This window comes from Carassius auratus, unplaced genomic scaffold (genome assembly GCF_003368295.1).
Source record: "Carassius auratus strain Wakin unplaced genomic scaffold, ASM336829v1 scaf_tig00215454, whole genome shotgun sequence".
In the NCBI taxonomy this organism is placed as follows: Eukaryota; Metazoa; Chordata; class Actinopteri; order Cypriniformes; family Cyprinidae; genus Carassius; species Carassius auratus.
The window spans coordinates 174,170-195,000 of NW_020528096.1; the positions used below are offsets into that span (position 1 = coordinate 174,170).

Here is a 20,831-nt window from a genome sequence, read left to right on the forward strand (position 1 = left end):
GACAGATCACTCAATGATTACTTAAAGAAAACTGTTAGCCATCCATGATTTTATCTAAAATAATAATTAAATCTAAAATGAGATAGCTTCACTTTGACCATGTTTGCACAGAAAATCTATTTGTTTGTCATCAGCATAGTAATGATACTTAATATCAAGGGAAGTCGGAAATAAAGACTAAAAAGTAAAGGTCCTACAATCGAGCCCTGAGGGACACCAGTAGCAACAAACCATCTGTGTCCAGCCAAGTAAGGTCCAAACCAGTTTTAAACATGGCCAGAAACACCAAAAACAAAATTTTTTTGTGCTAATGTCTAAGAAAATAAGAATAGAGTTAGATTCAGTAAAAATTATTATTGACAGAAAGCTGGTTGTGTAAAACAACAACGCAAAAAAAAAAAAAAAAAAAGCCAGTGAAGAAATATTTGAAATAGGTCAAAAGTCTGAGGTTTGCTATTTGGTACAAGGGTAACAGCAAAAATATAAATAAATATTTTTAATATTAATAATAATTTATGCAGCTGGAAGAAAAGCAAAACTCTAGGATTCATTTAATATTTTTAGGACAATTGGGCACAAAAATAATCAAAGCATAATAAAAAAGTGACGTGACATACAGCCGAGTATAGTGACCCATACTCAGAATTTGTTCTCTGCATTTAACCCATCCGAAGTGCACACACACAGAGCAGTGAACACACACACACGTTGCAAGTTGCAAAATATGTAAAAACTTTAAAGGAATGTCAAAGGATGACAGCACAGTTATGTAAAGGGATAGTTCATCCAAAAAAATCAATCAGTCATCATTTACTCACACTCATCATCATTCCAAATCTGTATGACTTTCTTTCTTCTGTGAAGCATAAAAGAAGATATTTTGAAGAATGTTGGAAACAAAACAACAATGATGAGCTTATGCGTGGACAATATATATATATATATATATATATTCATAATATTTCCTTTTGTAGAGAAGAAATAAAGTCATTATTATTATTCCACGAGTTTCATTCATGGGTGAACAATGAAATGAACAAGTCTAGAAAACTCACTTAGATTTATGAAATGTATCTCAAATTCTAGATAACATTAGCCTTTGCCTTGGTTACAGGTGCAAGCTTCAGAGAACACATCATTAAAAGGCATCGGGCATTTTGGTGTTTTTCAGTAAAGTGTGCTTGTCTGAGGACATAGTGGAAAGCAACAGATGCTTAAGGTTGTTTGGTTAGGACGGTTTTTAAGGCAGGGCTTAGCAAAGTGTCAGTGTTCTGATGAGAAATTAACACAGATTTTTCCATAATAAACAGAGGATCCTGCCTCTGTCACTGCATGAGAGTTTCCACTAGGTGGAACTGTTTCAATAATAGGGAAAATCTCCAGTAACTATTTGATGTAATTCCGTTTTCTACCACAAGAGGAACATATCAACACCTCTTAGTTTAGCTCCAATCCTAATCAAACACACCTGAACCAGCTAACTCTGGACTTAAAAATCAACGGCAGGGGTCTTGAACCAGCTTGGAAATACATTTTGCAGGACAGTGGGTCCCCAGGAGATTTAGGGATTGGACTTCACCTCTTAGATACATGTGCATGTTCATATACCATCTAGATAAACTCTGCTTACTTGCTGTAGCAATGTACTGTAGTACAGTTCATTAACTTTAACATTACAACGAATGTGGAAAAACTGCATCTTTAAGATATAGGCTATTTTGTAACTTTCGAAATACAAGCCTGAGTGACTAAAGACATGGATTATGCATCTTGTTAGCTCAAACAGTAAAGCATGGTACTTGCAACACCAATGGGTTTAATTCCTACCAATCCTGGCAAATGCATAAATGTGAATGTAATCATTACTGTGCACTTTGACCATTACTCTGATATGGATGGTTTCTGGCAGGGTTAGATACGACTCGAGGTAATGTAATAGTGAAAGTGAGGTAATAGTAAAGAACTTATAACTCTCAGTTAAAAACCCTTCGAGAGGATGATTTGGACTAGGTTGGTACAAAGAAGCATTTGAAGATTATCAAAGGCAACTCACTTCTCTACCACTAAAATAGTTTTATACGACTGAATTTTGGATCTAAACAGTACAGTATATGACTTTCACGCAGGGTAAAGGAAGATGGGTAACCAATTAAACTTATAGCTTTTCAGCACAAACACAGATATCAGATATGTTTTTGTATTCCGGGACTGTTTTAATACGTATGGGTTTCTCAGACAAATCTTCATTCTCTGACGTACGACCAAGGCTTTGCTTGTAAAAATTCTGACTGAACAACATTCTTGCCCCAACATGCAACTCTGAGAAAAAAAAAAAAAAGACTAGACGATAGATTAGCACTGATGTTTTTAAATGGTTTAGTTTTGCAGAAAAAAAAACTGGAAGTTTGATCTTTCCATGTAATCATTCCTTAAACAGACAGCAGGTGGCGCCTGGGGATTTATCAGAGATTGTGAATGTAACTTAATCTGAATTGTTACATTGCAGTTATATGAAAACACATTCATTCAGCAGACATTCCCCCCCGATGTAACCTATAGTACACACTTAGTACCGATATAGTCGCCTAGGAGGAACCTGCAGGAAGTCTTTTCTCAAGGGGTCATAGTTCATTCTTCGCAGGGTTCTAACTAGCAGACTTCTACATTCTACAGGGCCCTAATTTTTTGCCACACAAATGTGTTTGCATTAGAGAATCCTTTAAAGGAATACACTATCACACTATTCCAAGACACTCTGGAAAGACCTGATGTACGTAACTGTAGAAGCTAACCATTCATCAGACAATAGATGCATTATTTTTTAACATGCATTGACATTAATACACATTTTACCAACTTTATTAGGTGTTTTGTGGATTGGTGTAGTGAGGTTTAATGCTTACAGGTCTCTATTTGTAAATGAAAGATTGCACGTCTGAAGATCGGATTCATAAACTACCTCCAATTGTGATGCACCAAGGCCCCCACAAGAAAACTGTAGCTGTGGTAAAGATGTAATGTAGGTCCAAAAATGAATGAAGAAACCCCAGAATAACAACCAACCACAACAAACCACGTGTTCGATGTCAGAATTTGAATGGGTTTCTTTCTCAATGGAGTTCGAATTCTGGTGCAGCTTAATTCTTGGTTTCTTTGCTTGCAACACATCTTGAGTCCTCAAATTACCAAAGAGCTACTTTGACCGAAGGTTGAACACTGGAGGAAGATAAGACGAAGAAGCCAGAGAGTGTACATACACCGCTCAACTTGTGTATCTAGTGGATTCTGGACTCCTAGAACTCGTAGGAGACTGTCGACTCTTTGTGCCAACTGTAAGCAACAAAGTCATCTACAGCCATTAGCATTAATTCCTGGGTTTGATGAAGAGTTCCTTAAACCCGAAACAGAACTTGAGTGTGGAAGTTTCCTGCATTATCCCGAGTGGGAATTGAATCAGTCCTCCAAGTAGGGCAAGGATCTAGAGGGAATGTCAGATTGGGAACCTTGGACATTGAGCTAATCAAAAAACGAAGGTCCCTGGCACATGCAAGTAAATGAGGCAATAATCAATACTTTGGTGTTCTTACCTAATCTTTATTGTAGGTTTAGTCTGGCGAGTGATGCAGCTAAATGATGAAAGATTGTTTGAAATCCGTCGAGGATGGATCCTTGATCCCAAGCCCAAGCCACATCAGGAGGACCATCTCTACAAGAGAATATAGTGATAGAGAGTGAAAGCTGTGGGAACAAATCCAATCCAAAATATTGGTCACTGGGATTTATGTATTTCTACCCGTGCAATTCAATTGCAATAAAACAAGGAGGAGATAGAATGAGGAGCATTACTGGCAACACAAACGCTGGGTCGAGGTTAGTGCACCAACTGTCTCGGTGGACTTTATCATCAGCTGTTTTTTGTCTTTACATTAAAAGAAGTCTCCATGCATTGGAAGACTTATTCCGGTACCAAAGATAGTGCATCTAGTAACTCTAAGAGTCAAACTAAGACATCAGGCTCAATCTAAAGGACCTTCAAACCACTGATCTTACTGAACACAGTGTGGTCTTCTTCCACCAGAATAAAGTTTGCCAATTCACAACATCCACCAGGATCAGTCACAATCGGATCCAGAGGTGTATGGCATCTTTCTTGGCTACTTGGATTGACACAGACCGTTTTCTCCAAGAGGTCTCCCATCCTCAACCTTGCTTAGCCTCAATGGGTTACCAGTCGAAAGCCGCAGGGTGATAGGCTGCCAGCGGCCAACTCCCTCGACAATATTTACCAAAATGGTTGGGAAAAAAAAGGTAGAAGGCTATGATAAGAGGACTTTGAATGTGCCACTGCCTGACCTCATTCAAACTGTATCGGGGTTTTTCATGCAACATCCCACGACTCAATCTTTGCCAAAAGACCCCAGAGGTGGTGAAGCGAAACTACCGCAAACACAGAAAGTGCATGGCTGTCTTCTAGGCTTCCAGTTCAAAATTATTCAATTGCAAACATTGCTTATGCAACATAAGGAAAATGTTCTAGCCTCATACATCAGTGATGAAACTTTTGTGTGGTTTGGATCTTCTGTCTGGCTCCAGGCCCATCTCTTTGTCCAGCCAAGCGTTTGTGGGAATGGTTTATTAGCAGTGCTCAAATCTTATTTCAACAAAACAGAAGCATGTTCATATATGGATTGACAGAAAACCTCTCACCAAGGAAACATCTTGCAGACTTATACTTTACAAATGACTAGAGATTCAATTGGCTTGAGATCGGGCTCAATCCAAACCTTCTGGTTCTGGTCATTTTTACAGTATCTTTGAATAATTGTATTGATGAAAATGGTGCAGGATGTTTTCAAGATGCAAACCTATTCAATAGCCAACGTTTAGTTTGTAGCTCGACTTAAATTAGTCAGCTGACCCCGAGACAAAAACAGAGCCCCCTATGGGTCACATGTAAACTGGTCATGTAAACATTCAAATGCCTACCGTTTAAACACATTGAGAAAGTCACAAGTGCCATCATTTGACCACTGGATTTACTAAAATAGTTTTGCATCAACTACTGATCAACACATTTAGTTTTTATTTGAATTATCACTCAGTGGTTAATGTTTAATGCACTTGATGTTGTTGACAATTTTTCTTCTTTTTGTATTTCTTTATCAATGTGGTACACTGTTATCTTATATAAATAAACGTAATAACCGAGTTAGGTCCAAAGTAATCTAAAAGTAATCTGATTATTTACCTAAAATGTAATTTTCCATGTAATTTTGATTCAGTTACAGACAACAATATGTAAGCAATCTACCCAGCAATGCCTTTTGGAAACATGGTGAAATTCTACAGTAATTTAGAAAAAGTTAATAAATGTGTCATTTCTTAAATTAAGATTATTGTCTTAAAGGTGATATATCTGCAGTAAGATGACATACTCTTGAATATTTTACTGTTCAGTTTTGAAAGTAAGTCACTACTGAGGATAAGCGGTTTCTCTACTGTGATATAAACTGTAAGCATCTGAATCATTATAAGAGCAGAGTGTGGTAGTTTATCTGGAGTAAGCTAGCATCAGTACAGGTCAGGGAATTAATGTCACCTGTCTTTTCATTCTCTCTAAACCCTCACTGGCTCAAAGCCACAACCACTCTCTTAATTTCCTGAGCAGACCTAATTCTTGTGACCGCCTTCTTAAGCTACAGCGAGAGACACTTTCAACTCACAGAGAAGAAAGTGTGTCTGTATTAGTAGGTCAAGGGGAAAGCCTTAGTTTCATTCATACTATCAATGTTTCTCCCCAATACATAAGAGTAAATCCCACAAAAACATGTCCAGGTTAAAATAAAATAAAATAAAATAAAGAAACAAATTCTAATGTTGCATAATTATTATTATTATTTTTTATTATTATTATGGATTAATAAAACAGCATTATATATAAAAAAAAATTTTTCATGAAACTGTGTGTGTCTCATATATATATATATATATATATATATATATATATACACACACATACACACATGTATATATATATATATATATATATATATATATATACACATACACACATATACATATATATATATATATATACATACATACATACATATACATATATATACATACATATACATATATATACATACATATATATATATATATTAAAATTAGGCTTCATAATTTATACATAATATAATTATTTTAATTTTAAAGTTGATTATATCCCAGGTCTGTTCAGACAGGTTCAATTTTATTATATTATTTGAGATGACAAATCTATTTAATTATAATCATATCTTTTTTAATAACATCATCATCAAGTTCATTCCTTTTAAGGTAAGTTGTATACTAAGCCAAACATGTTATTAGTAAACCAAAATGGTAGCGGATCAGGCAAAAACCTCAATAGATTGTGTGTGTGCCACTGTGCAGTTGATTTACAGTTTTTAATCATTACTAGAAAGAAAGAAAGAAAGGTATGAGACTTACGAATTTATACTTCTGGATTCTACAATCCATTACCTGTGTGATTGTACACCTATTCAGCATCATTAATGCCTGGCACACTGTAAACCAACTGAATGTGTTGGTATTGTTGAACAGCACTGACCTCTTGTGGAGGAAACTTGAGGCAAAGATGATCCTGAAAAATGAAGGTGAAGGTGACAAATTGTTTTTGCTGTAGCTGAATAAATCTCAAATGCACAAAATTTCTCCGATTTCACAGGAATCACTGACAGAACCAGTTAATCTGCTCTAAAGAAACTCCACTTCATTGTCTTCTACTTCTAATGAACTTCTGAACAATGCACACATTTCGAAGTATTTAAAAGCAGTGTTGTGTGTAAATTACTTACCTACTGGAAAAGTAAAGTAAGGGATTAAGGCTCATTTTTAGGTAATTTAATTACAGTTACATATAAAAACTTGCGTTACATACAGTAAATAATTTCAACAGTTCTAAAATCAATATTGAATTTGAAATCTAGATTCACCATCTAAAGATAAAATTAAATGCAGCATCTTTAACCCTTCAGTTTTTCCTGATTCACAGATAAACCTTAAATGCAGATAAGACTAAAATCAGTTGAATCTAAAAGGGCCTACTTTTATTTGTGTTCACTGACAATAACAACAAAACATTGTGCTTTTGTAAAATAAACAAAACAGAGTGCGCTTTCTGCTGTATCATCTCCGTGAGCAACTTTCCACACGTCACAAACTCAGCGAATATTTGACACAATGACAAATATGTCTATAAAAAAAACTTGTGTCTACGTTTAAATTAACAAATTCAAATCAAAACTGAATATTATCTGATTATGTAATCCGTATGAAACTAAAGCGAGGTACAGACTTTCCCGTATATGAGTTCTTTATATGAAGTCGCACAGAAACATCCTCATCTAGGTACAAAAAATAGATAAAAAAAGGAAAACCTCAGAAGCACAGCGCGATCTGACACAGCTTTATTCAGCAGAGAAGATCATTTATGTAATTTATTCTTACCTTCATCAGTTAACTTGTTACTTTTTAGCTTAACTACAATATAAAAATAACTTTTATTGTAACTTTAGACCACACTGCCAGACAAAGATCTTCATTTTTGCAGTGCATGCAACATTTAATAATATAACTTGATTTTTAGACTTTCCGCTCCAATTTAAGAGGAATAATGTAAGTAATAGCAAACAAACAAAAACAATAACAAAGTGTCCATATATACTGTACAGACATGCTCATGCATGCTTACCTGTGCATGCATCTCTGGCTCTCTCTGTGCTGATCTCTCCTCAGCCGTGTGTGTGCAGACAGGGTGGAACAGACGGGGTGAAAGCGTCCTTTTATTCAGAATGGTGTGTGTTGTGCCGGTAGCAGGGTCGAACCCAGAGCCAATGGGAGGGAAACATATGCACAGGACCATCTGCAGTGGAAAAACAAATCCTGTAAAGACTGGATGGATTTCGTTGAGCGAGGGAAAACTGCCCAGATGTCGAAGGCCTGAGCAACAGATGTTGTGTTGCACTCTCTACCTAACATACAGAAACGTACACACTCATTAGTGTGCTTATTAGACGGTCAATAATAACTACTGAATTTGTTAGAAAAACATATTGACTAATTAAATTATGGAACATAATATTTGTGCTTTTTAAAAAAAATCATTTATTACCAAAAAAATATTTGCAAAAAAAAAAAAAAAATACTCTAAAAGGTGACGTATACTTAAAATATACACTTGCCAATATGCATGCATGCATACTTAAAATATATACACTAACACTTATGCATGCATACATTTGTACACTTGCCCTTATGCATTTAAATATAAATTATGCACTTACTTTTATGCATGCATGCATAAATTTGTACACTTGCCTTTATGCATGCGTATAAACTTAAAATATAAATGTGCCTTTAGGCATGCATACATTTATACACTTGCTCTTATGCATGCATGCATTTAAATATAAAAAATACATTTAATTAAATATTAATTAAATATTAACAAATATTAATTTGCCCTTAGGCATAAAGACATTAATACATTTATACACTTGCCATTATGCATGCATGCATACCTAATTTAATTGCCATCTTCCCCTTACAGTATTTATCTCAGTATATAGCATGCATTAGTGTAATTTCGCTGGCATCGCAGTTGTTTCGGAAAGTGATGGGCAAAGCTTCTGCTTTTCACTCTGACTCTGTGAATTGGTCAGAAGCATTCATCTTTAGCTCGGCTGACCGTGTGCCATCACGCTAATCCAGAAAGAATTGTAAATCTCTCAATGAGCTTGAGGGGGTTTATGTGAATGAACACCTGCAACTTTTATTTGTGAACCGAAACTCATACAGTAAATTCTCACACAGGTGGTCGATATTTACCTTCACCTGATTTAGATTGGACTGATTTAACTAGTGAACAGGTGCATTCTGGGGAAAGCTTCTTAGGACACTTCTTTTAGACACTTTCAAGCAGCACAGACTCAAATGGTGGGTAAGAATAAATCACGTGCACTGACTCACACGAGGGCTTTAGTAGATATGCACTTAAAAGAATGAAACACAAGAGACAGTTTCACAATTTGACAACTCAAAAAAAGAAAATATCTCTTTCATAGAAACATTATCAGCCCATCTGATCTGATCGAATAAGATGACTCTGTGTGTGTGTGTGTGTGTGTGTGAGAGAGAGAGAGAGACAGTCTGAAGTGTCTGTGCATATGGTGACAGCATCTGTGTGAGTGTAAACCAGCAAACACCAACCAATCACACAACATCAACTCTCATTCACAATGTTCACTCAACACAGACAATACTGAGATGAAGACCAAACCTCTATAACATTCAAGTTATGTGTCGTGAAAATTATTCACATTAAAAGAATTAAATACATAGTAAAATTAAAAATATATATATTAAATACATTAAATAAACAAAATAACAATAAATTAATTAAAATAACTAAATAAATGTAATAATACAATTCATTATTAATTAAATTAATTGCACACAAAAAATAAAAATTAAATTAAAGTAAAAAATACATTAAAATAACAAGTTTTAAAAACTTAAAATAAACGTAAAAGATTTAAATAAATTGTTATTTAAACCTTGATAATGCACAACATCTCCTAATATATAAAAAATAATATGCAAATAATAATTTGAAGCTCACTGTCGGCAAACCCCTAACCATCGCTTCAGAATCTGATGTATCATAGATCATGTCATCCACAACCCTGGATCTGTGGAGACTTTCAGCAAAAATGCCACTTTGCACAGATAATTTAATGATACACATTTTAAGAGTAACTTACTTGATGAAGAGGGTACTTACTGACGCATTTTTCACATTGGGTTCAAACCATGTATTTTTATATTTCATCAAAAACCATCAGAGCTTCAAATTAAAACACCAAACCTTCATGTTGCTGCCATTGTTTGTTTGCAACCACTCACTTCAGTACGAATCGCCTGATTGATTAGAAATCACCCGAGTCTAAATGTCACGTGACTGATCACTCTGGAGCAACAGGAAATGTGATGATAATAACGCTGAATGCGTGAAGTACACAGAAGATGTTCCGATTAATCGGCCGATATTACTTCTTTTATATCAGTCGGCGATGAGCCGCAGATTTTTAACGACAACCAAACAAACTTAATTCAGTGTTCAAGAACAGCGAACTTTAGCTATAATACCCGCGTCGCCATCGAGCATGAATAAAAAAATAAAAATAAAAAATAAAAAATAAACTATTTACAATTATAATATAACAGAAACGGGACAGAACCGGATTAGAGTTTACATGATTGTGAACATGATATTTAGAACAGGACCATATTATCAGAGAATAATTAGTTTTACATCGTTTTTAGCGTTATGAACAGTTAGTATTTTCTCGACTGATGTTGTCAGAACGACCTCTGGCGAGTTTTTAGGACCATGTTGACATTTTCAGCTTTACTGGAAATGTATATTTTATAGTATACTACAGCCTATAGGCTGCTGCTTTCATAGTAAAATATAAAAATGAAAGAAAGAGAGATAAATATGGATTAAAAATTGACATTTGTAATTCTAATTAAAGCAATGCAATGACGTGACATAGAGCCAAGTATGGTGACCCATACTCAGAATTCGTGCTTTGAATTCTGAGTATAACCCGATCCAGACTCGATCCCGATCTCTTCACTCTGCTCCGGGTTTCGCGGTGCGCCACGGGTCTGGTGTTTCACCTTTGGGTAAAACACACTGAAAAAAATGAAGAAATTAGTTTCTTTAAATATAGCTAAAATAAATTGATTGCAACCACTTACCATAAAAACATTAGTAAATTGAATGAAAAAAATAAATAAAAATAATAATAATAATTCAGTGCAGTATTTTACTAGAAAAAGTTTCAATCCTGTGGTTATTGAGTTGAGAAGAAAAAAAAAACCTAAGCAACAGACCCAATTCATTTCTATTTTTTTATGATTACACATCAGTGCTTGTTATTTTTAAATGTTTTATTATTATTATTATTATCATCATCAGTATTATTATGGGAGTTACTGATGCTGCAGGAATGACGCTGTCCAGCAGGGCTTTCTCTTTTTTTCCCTCAAGAAAAACAAAAAGTGAACTTCCTGTTTCGGGGTGGTCCAGGAGTCTGAGGGAGAGGGGGAGGTCTCGCATTCTCCGGCTGCGCTGCAACTTTGGGCTCTCGGGGACCGGCGGCTCCGAAAATGGAATCTCTTTTCTAAATTCCAACTTTAGAGAAAACTTCTGCGGACTTTAAAATCGGGAATAAAATTCACAAGAGGAGAGTTAAGCGTGCGTTTATATCTGCATCTCTCTCTCTGTGTGTGTGTGTGTGTGTGTGTGTGTGTGTGTGTGTGTGTGGGGAGAAAGAGGGGCTTTATTGGAAATTCTCGAACCCCCATCGGGACGCGCTCGGCTTTCAGCTCCGCTCGCGCAGGTTTTCCAGGGAACAGTGGAGTTTGCCGGGATCAGCGCGAGGCCACACACAGACTGATGAAGACAGAAGCGACTCTTCAAAGGTAACGCGCTATTCCTTCACATTACACAGATGTGTGCTACTTATGTGTAGAACGTGATGCGCACTTTTACAGATGTGATGTTACTTTGTATCATGTCAGTGTAAGTGTGAATAGAATCTTCAGTGCTGTCTAGTGAGTGTGTGCTGGAGTGTGTTAATCAAGTGGAATGTTTGCGTATTGATTAACAATCCAAACATGTGTGTCTATTACACACTCAAGCTGAGGGTCTCTTGAGTAAATGATGAACACGTCAGTATTTAAGCAACTAATGCTTATTAAACAGAAGGAGATATGTCATTTAAAGAGCAAAATGCTCAAATTTCAAAAACTTTTCATGTTAGTTTTAACATCTCTATTGGTTCTTCAGGATTTAATTTAGTACACTATGAAGCGTGCATGACGGTGGTCTCTGGGGAATTTTTCTGTAGTGTCCTGGTGGTCTCACAGTCGTTTCTCAAACTGTTGTTAAAGAGGCAAGCAAGCTGTGGTATAACATCTTGATTTACATGCTCATATGTTTAATTTGGTTCTCTTCTGCATGTATTTGTGGTCTGATATGATAGTTTGTGATAATTTCAGTGTGGAGGTCAGTCTGTTCTTCTACAGGCCTCATCTCAACAGCTGTTTCTTGAAATACTTGAAGTGCCTAATATCTTTTCCAAATGTGTCTATCTAACCTGAAGCCCCATCACAACACTGACTACGTGTATCTTTAAGACATAGGCTACATACATTTTCTCTTGAGTTCTGAATTCTTTATATAAAAAGCTATATAATCCAAGTAAACTATATATCATTCTTAAATAATTTTTGCACTTCTATTAATATGATTTTTAATGATCCTGAAGGGGTATTTCATATTTTGTTTTGTGCATTTGCTTGTGGTCATGGGTTATTAAATGCAAACTACATATTATGTTGGATCAAGAGAGAAAGAGAGACTGTGAAAGTTTAGAATGGGGGAAAACAAACATCTAATATAATCTTCACAAATCTGTGTAATTACCGTGTGAAAATCTGAGATGAGTCACTGTCGTAGATCAGTCATGAGGGGATGATGTCATAATGCCGTAAAGCCCTGCTTCATGTTTAATTTTGTGCTTAACATTAACATAAAGTTGTTTTTATCAAAGAAAATCTACCACCAATCAAAAGAAGTTACCAGTCCATTATGTGATTAGGAAAAGCTTATTTAAAAAAAACCCAATTCTGACCAGATTTTGACCTCTAGGGCTTGTGTCAATTGTCTGGCTTGCTAACATGTCAACAATTCAGTTATCTTGTCCACTATTGGTCATAAATACCGTTGTCATGCTTTTATGTGCAACACAGAGGCTTTCTGAAAGCTGTTTTTGTTTTTAGCACGGTTGCACATAGAGGTCATTGTTTGCAAATCCACTCCAGGTTGATGTGGGATCTGGTCTGGAGGTGAGAAAGACTCTGTAGGGTGTCTTCCTCTTTCCCCAGACCTCATTAGTGTTTGATGGACCTGCATTAGTGCCAAAAGGCTTCCGTTAGCATACTCACACTCACACAGATCCTGCCTGAAACCTCCCTCTGAGTCTGTCTTTCAGACCGCTTGAGATTATACACAGCAAAGTGCTAATATACTGTAAAGAGGCGATGCATGTATGTCACCTTTTGCTAACCTGTGGGTGGAGATCCAGAGACTGAACTTGTCAAATGAAGGTTCAGTAGCACTTCTGCTATAATAACCTGAAAATGAGAGTGATTCACACATGTATGAGAGATGTCTTGAGTTTTAAAGGTGTTTCGGAGCAACTAGAACTGCATGATAATCAGAACAAAACTGAAACTGTATTTTTGTTGATTTAATTAAATATATACACTGTGTGTTTCATAGTGAAGCGTGGCACTGTGTTCATTTGCACACAAAGCAGCTCGTGATCCAGTGTTTTTCAGCTCAGTTTGCAGTAAATGCACATACTCCATCTTTGTATCTGCTCCGATTTTTTACATTTATTCTTTATTGAAAAGATGCATCATGCACTAACCATGTTAGCTTGTTATGAAAAGTGCAAGTACAGCAGACTAATATTTTTTTAATCAAATTTTAAATAATTTGATAAAGTTATCCAAATAAATAAAAAAATCATAGTTTTTCCCCCTAATCATTCCACTGTATGGAAGAGCGTTTCTGCCACAGAATAAAAAATAAAAATTGTGACCTTTTATCCCATAATTTAAATTTAGTGAGAATTGGGCAATATAAACTCAGAATTTTGACTTAAAAGTTTACATCTCAGAAAAAAAAAATGCAAATATAAATTATATTTCTTACATTTCAAAAATTTCTTTCTGAGTTAATATCTCATAGTTAAGTATATCTCATTTTCTGAGTTTATATCTTGAATTCTGAGTTTATATCTCATAATTCTGGATATATCTCATAATTCTGAGTTTGCATCTCAATTCTGAGATTATATTTTGCAATTCTGCATTTGTATCTTGCTATTCTTAGTGAATAACATAATTCTAAATGATCTCATTATTCTAAATGACATATATCATAACTCTGAGTTTACATATCAATTCTAAGTTTATGTATTCCAGTTCTGAGTTAATATATCATCATTCTGAGTATATCTCTTAATTATGAGTTTATATCTTCCAATTCTGAGTTAATATCTCTTACTTCTGGATATATCTCATAATTCTGAGTTTACATCTCAATTCTGAGTTAATTATCCAGCACCCGACACGGGCGTCCTCAACACCCCTCAACTCGCAAGTGTCAGTGTTTCTGAATAGATTCAATGAAACTTTATCTTGACAAACTATGTATCATTATAAAGATCTAAGCCTCAAGCATCGACGACAGATCACTGTTTTTCAATGCAAAGCTTATAAAGACTGTATTTGCTACATTTGTGTAAGCAGTACACATACAAACATGAACATTAGAAACGCTGTACATACCAGATCCGTCGTAATAACGAGTCATAAACACATCCACAGCTGTAAATCCCGGTTTAGTTAAGAAGGTAAGGGTCCACTGAACGACATCTCATGAAGCACGTTTAGTCCAATGAAGCAATAACGTTGTAATTTGGATCATAATTCCTTTGTTTACATTTCATTTCTTCAGGGACAGAATTGTTTGCGTCCGTTATGGAATAACTCATGGCCGGAAACTGCGTCTTGGTAGTAAAAACATGGCATGGTTTTGCAGCGTACAGTGTCACAAACAGAATGAGGTGATCCACCGGAAAAAAGAATGAATGAAAGATAAGCGAAAGATAGTTTATTTGAATTTTGGCGCTCTCTCGTGACGCGCTCTGACGCACCTGTCGGCTGATGGAGGCGGAGCTTACAGCGATCACCTTTTCCTTTCTTTCTTTTATTTTTCGACAGTTTTTATATATGTGAGAGTGTGTTTTATGTTCAATGTGAATTTATCTGCATGATTAACATCTGTTTGAGTACAAATCAGCCCAAATCAGCTCGGTATCACTTTATTATCACGGCTATCAAAGTGAACATGTCTATATGAATAGAGAGAGAGGATTATTTACTTTTATGGCAGATTTGTGTTATTACCATCTGTATAAGTGGCCATCAACACTTCAGCACTTATTTGCATCGTAATTCATAGTAAATGCTGCATTTCTAGAAATCTCAGGATTTTCTGTAATTGGCATACAAAGTTAAATAATTTAACATTTTTCTTATTATTCTTATTTTTCTTCGTCAGAATATTCTTATTGTATTTTTCTAGTGCTCAAATAAAACACTTATATTCTGTCTAGTGTTTTATAATTGAAAAAAAAAACTATGCAGTGGTATGATTAATGGCTAAATAGTTTGTAGAAACCTTCAATACAGTTGGTAAATATATTTTTTATATTTGGTGGGGTGGGGGGTGTAGACATAGTCTCATAAAAATATTTGCAGGAATCACATTTTTCATGATATCTTCTTCAGATTTGAAATAGAAACTCGTGAGACATGTGACTTTCAAACCATTACTTTTCTAGATTGCTCCAGGACTGATTTCATATATTTTTATATCAAATACAAAAATATTTAAGTGTGTTAAAAAAAATTTCAATGCACTTCAGTGTCTGTAACTTTTAATATTTTTGAGTATTATTGAATATGGTTGATAAAAAGTAAAGCCCAAAGGGTCTTCTTTCCAAAGACAACAAAGTTATGTTTGTAACACACTGAAGTAGGAAACTGTTACAATTATAAATTAGGAAGAGCATTTTCAGCTCTGAGTCCCATAATGGGGGGTCAGATTAACAATTTAATATCTCATAATTCTAAATTATCCCATAAACTTGAGTTAATATATTGCAATTCTGAGTTAATATATGATAATTCTGATTATATCTTTTTATTCTGAGTTTACATCTTAATTCAGAGTTGATATCTTTCAATTCTGAGTTAAAATCTTGTCATTCTTAGTTAATATCTCATAATTCTAAATTATCTCATAATTCTAAGTTTATTTATTGCAATTCTGAGTTAATATATGATCATTCTGATTATATCTCATAATTCTGAGTATATCTCATTTCTGAGTTAATATCAAAACACCTTTGTGCAACTATAGTGTGTGTGTGTGTGTGTTTCTCTGTTTAGTCTAAATAAATGTGCGTGTATTTGTGGCTGGGATGTTCCTCGCTGTGTTTTGCTGTGTGAATCCAAGTGTGTGAGAGACGGCGTTCACTAAAGCTGGCCCAGGCAGAATCCAGGCAGAAGCAGGCGGCAACAAGTGGTGTGTTTTTCCGCCAGATTCCTTTTTGGGGCAGCGCTGCAAGACTCGTGTCACGTGACTCTTTCCTTTGCCTCCCCCTCTCTCCCTCTCTCTGCGGCGTGGAGACCACCCTCACGGGGATCGCAGACCCCAATAACACCCTTTCACACTCCGTGAACCTGAAACAATCAACTTTTAATAGCAGCTGTCCGTCCAGTCAGCGGCCCGAGCGGCACAGAGCCGGAGCTCAGAGACCGAAGCAGAGAAGGAAGGAGTAAAACCCACTAAATACCCCCATCCCTCTTTTATCAACCTCTGGCTTTTCCTCCATCCTCTTTTCTCACCCTCTTTCATTCATGAAGGACAAGAGAGACAGAATAAAGCTCAGGACTGATGCTGCGTGTCTTCTCAGGTCTTACAGTGCATGTGTCGGCTGGATTCACATTATTGGCCTTTCTTTCTTTCTTTCTTTCTTTCTTTCTTTTCTGCCTTAAGTCTTGCTTTTTGTTTCTTGCTTTTTACCTTCATTCTGTTTTTCTCCCTTTCTCTCTGTCTTTATTGCCCTCTTTCTTGCTTGGTTTCTGAGTTCTTGCTTTTTTCATTCTTTCTGTCTTTTTAAAATTAGTTTCTTGCTTTTTTATTTTATTATCTTCTTTGTTCGCTTGCTTTTTTCATTCTTTACTTATATCTGCCCTTTACCTTTCTTACTTTCTGTCTCTGGCTTACTTCTTACTTCTTTTTTCTTTTTTGCATTCTCTTTTATATTTTTCCTCAATGCTTTCTTTCCCTCTTTCTCTTTTTTTTAATAATTTTTGCATTAATTCGTTCTTGATTTCATTCTGTATTTCAATCCTTCTTTCTTTTTGTCATCATTTCAAACCTCTATGGTGTGCTTTCTGCACTAAAACCTAAAGGAAGATATTTATCACAATGTTCATGTTCCAGTGGCTAAGAGCAGCATGAACATTCTGTTAAACATCTCCTTTTGGGTTCCACAGCAGATATTCAGTCATTCGGAAACAGAATGTTCTTTTTCAAACAAATACAGTTTTCCTTAAAGTCACAGGCTTTCAGACGACCATTTCTCTGATTCCCTCGCTGGATTTTGCATCGGTGAAAGACGAGATCTCAGCTTTGATTGCAGTGTAGCTTTCAAATTAGAGGCTGGATTATGTTTCGAAAACTGAGCTTTACAAGCATCCATTGTCCATGACGAAGAAGACTATCCATGTATTATAATCAGGAGTGTTTCAGATGCTGGCATGTTCACATCATTGATCTGCAAAGAAAAGTGATCGTAGTGTCAGTGCAGGACAGCAATAGTTTGAGATTTAAACAGCGAGACCAGTTTATCAACTTATTTCCCCTGATTCTACCTTTCACTTCAATCCCTGTTCACTTCATGCCATCTTGACATTTAGCCTCAGAATAAATGAATCACTTTAAACCTGTTCAGCAAGTTTCAATTGTCCAATTCATCTCTGGATATAGTCTCTACTTTCTGGTGTTTGGCATGTTCCAAAGAAAAAAAAACAAAGGTCATAAATAAGAACTTTTTAATATCCTTTGTTTTTGTTGCTCTGAAACAGCAAATGAAGACTTTCTTTGACTGTTTCTTGCTCCTCAGATGTTTCTTTAATCTCACATGTGTTTCGGAAGAGATCTTGACAATGTCTCAAACTCAAAACAGAACTCATCAAATGATCTGAGCTGCTTTCCACGTTCATTTTTATCAATTAACTCTAAACACTTAAATATAAAAACTATGACTTTTTTGGGACTGAAGTCTCCAATAGCTCTCTATATTAGTTTAAAGTACCTTGTAAATCTCGTATTGTGCAAAATTATCACCAAATCATGTATTCAATCTTTGTCTGTTTGTTTTCTTTCAGTTAGAATAGGTTTTGCATTCCTTTTTTTCGAGCTGATCATAGGCCTCGGTGATTCGAGTGCACGCACCTCACTTTTTGAGCATTATTTGTGGTTAATTTAGGCAGTAATCACTCAAAAACTGAAGTGCATAAACTCAGTAACCAGTCAGTTACAAACAAGAAATGCAAAACCTGAAAACTGAAAGAAAACAACATGTGGTAATAATATATCATAACGAGAGCATAAGCCATTTTTTAAAGGCCGGTCACTTGTGACCAGGAGCACAAATGTAACAAGAAAATTTTCAACAAACAATAAATAAATACATATTGGGAGATTGTTATAACACCGTATGAGCAAGGCTAGTAGATTTTAGTCCAATGCAATAACATTAAATAGCAAAAAGTTACAACTTCAGGCATGTTTTACAGTATAGAAAAAACTAAAGTGATCTCTAGTGCTTATTCTTTCCTATCAGTTTGTGTGTGTGTGTGTGTGTGTGCGTGATGATTCACTTGTGTCCAGAGCTGCGAGGGGGCGTGTTTATTATTCCCTCGGTTGTCATAGAGACACTGGAGTTTTGAACTCGCATCATTGTAGTCACGTGTCTTTGATGTGTTTCTTGCGCTACGGATTTTTGGCATTTGACAAATTAGATGCAACCCAGAGTAACCATCAAAAGAAAGTTAAATGAATTACCCAGAGAATTTGGCAGCAGTACTTACGTTTTAGCAGCAGTGCAGACAACAATCCAAACATGCACACGCATGCACACGCTCAACTCTACACACAGCTTTCATGTGTTCGTCATTGCATAAGTTTGCGTCACCTCACACGCATGCCAAGGGCATTACTTCCGCCGTTACGTACATGAATGCCCACACATGTTCCCTTCACTCAGAGGCATACCCAATTAAGTCTTTACAAAAATAATATTGTTGGCCGGAGCTGAGAGGAGTTGAGTTTTATTAGTACTGGAGTGAATAATGCTCAGCGAGAGAGAGCGAAAGAGAGAGAGAGAGCTGCAGATTGTTTGAAATGCGCTGTGAGTCAGACTCAGATTTATGCCCATGGGCTGCTGTCTCTTCTTGGGTGGGCTGCTCAGATGCTTTCGACCAATCAGAGACGCAGAAACTCAGTGCTGCTTTACTGCTCTTGCACGCTGCTGCCCAGACGCTTTCTGTCTTTCTTTTTCTTCCTTCCTTTCAAAATTCTACTTATTACAGGTTTTATTTTTAATATTTACTGCTTACACACAACATCTTTGCTCGTCACACAGTTTCTGAAAGCTGACACTCAAACAGCAGAAGCACACGCCAGATCGGCAAAACCAGACACTAATTCTCAAACACTTTTTGCAAAACACAACACACAGTGTCTATGTAACACAAAAATCGAACAGGAACTAATCATTTGATAAAGGTGTTTGCTTTGTGAAATTTTGAATGCTGTGTGTGCAGTTCTTGGGTTTGTGTATACAGTAAAACAAAATAAAGAAAAGAAAAAGTAAGCAGTTAAAAAATTAAAATGCCTCATGTCTCATGTTGTTTCAAAGCCGTATTATTTTCTTTCTTCTGTGGAGATATTTGGATGAATGTTCACACTGCTCTTCTCTAACGCAAGCCGACACACTGCAAAAAAGACAAACCAGAAAATAAGTGAAAAATAGAAGATGAAATACACTTCTGTCCTTTTATCTCTTGCAGTTTTGTTTTCTGTTATTTTGCACCTTTTAAAAAAAAATTATGTTTGGATAACAATTCATTGAGAATATGATTTGTTTCTTGTTTTTATAGTTAACTAAAACCATAAAAAGTTAATTGCTTTTTAATATTTCATTTTAATATTTTTTTTTATGTATATCATATTTTATTTTAAAATATGATATACATACAATAAATAAAAACTAATTCAAAATATCAGTAAAAGCTACAATAGTATCGCATTGATCATATAAAATAACAAGAAAAGTGTTGTCACTTTGGTGCACGAGACTAATAGTGTTATTGGTCCTCCAGCTTTTAGATTTGAGATGTGAGATTTCGTCACAATTTTATTTATTTGTTGGTTCTGAGCAGAAATAATTTGTAAGCTGTGGAACTGGTTAAATGTGTTTATGTTGCTGCAGAGTAAAGTTTCAGCAAAGGAATGTACTGAGGATGAGTTACATTGACCCTGTGAGTGTGTGTGTGTGTGTGTGTGTGTGTGTGTGTGAGAGAGAGAGATCCTGCTCTTGAGTTCACCACAGCCAGTACGTTTTACATGCATTTTTATGAGCTGATATTAACGGAGAGAATGCATGCAATATTTAGAATTTCTCACAACAAATGAACTAATGTATTTGATGCATGTACATTTTAATCTCGTCGTTGATGCTAGTACTTGTCAAATACCTGAATATGTACTAGAATAACAAACTAAAATAAAAATATATTTCAATCTATTTAGACATAAATCAGCTACCCAAATACCTGTCAGACCTCTGGATTAAAGTGTGTAGATGTATTAAACTACAGTTATCATTCAATATAAATCTCTTTAAGATAAGCTGGGCGTCAGAGGGACAGATCGAGATGTTTAGAGACGTTTAGAGCTGGTTTCTGCTTGTTCCCAGTTCAAGTGCAGATCTGATAAGAGTCGCTCCGCTCAGAATGTTGTTTTCGTGCCAGTTTGCTCTGTT

At 35.6% G+C, this 20,831-nt stretch overlaps 1 protein-coding gene and 1 long non-coding RNA gene across 5 annotated transcripts in view; one reads left to right on the forward strand and one right to left on the reverse strand.

Moving 5' to 3' along the window:
• Positions 1-2,870: 2,870 nt before the first annotated feature.
• On the reverse strand, positions 2,871-10,204 carry LOC113094865 (uncharacterized). 2 transcript variants are annotated; one of them, XR_003288193.1, is made up of 5 exons: positions 9,970-10,204; positions 7,757-7,927; positions 6,614-6,646; positions 3,588-3,706; positions 2,871-3,478 (listed from the first exon to the last, which is right to left on the reverse strand). It is a non-coding gene; the product is annotated as an uncharacterized LOC113094865 (long non-coding RNA). The 2 variants fall into 2 exon arrangements; XR_003288192.1 differs by lacking the exon at positions 9,970-10,204 and adding an exon at positions 9,848-9,948.
• A 1,160-nt stretch (positions 10,205-11,364) lies between these two features.
• LOC113094863 (zinc finger protein GLI1-like) overlaps positions 11,365-20,831 on the forward strand; it is a 36,730-nt gene continuing 27,263 nt past the window's right edge. For all 3 annotated transcript variants that reach the window (XM_026260489.1, XM_026260491.1, XM_026260490.1), the window contains exon 1: positions 11,365-11,556. Coding sequence is in view for 1 of the 3 variants with exons in the window: in XM_026260490.1 (XP_026116275.1) it covers positions 11,531-11,556 (26 nt within the window). In the remaining 2 variants the exon portion in view is untranslated. The remainder of the gene's footprint in view (positions 11,557-20,831) is intronic.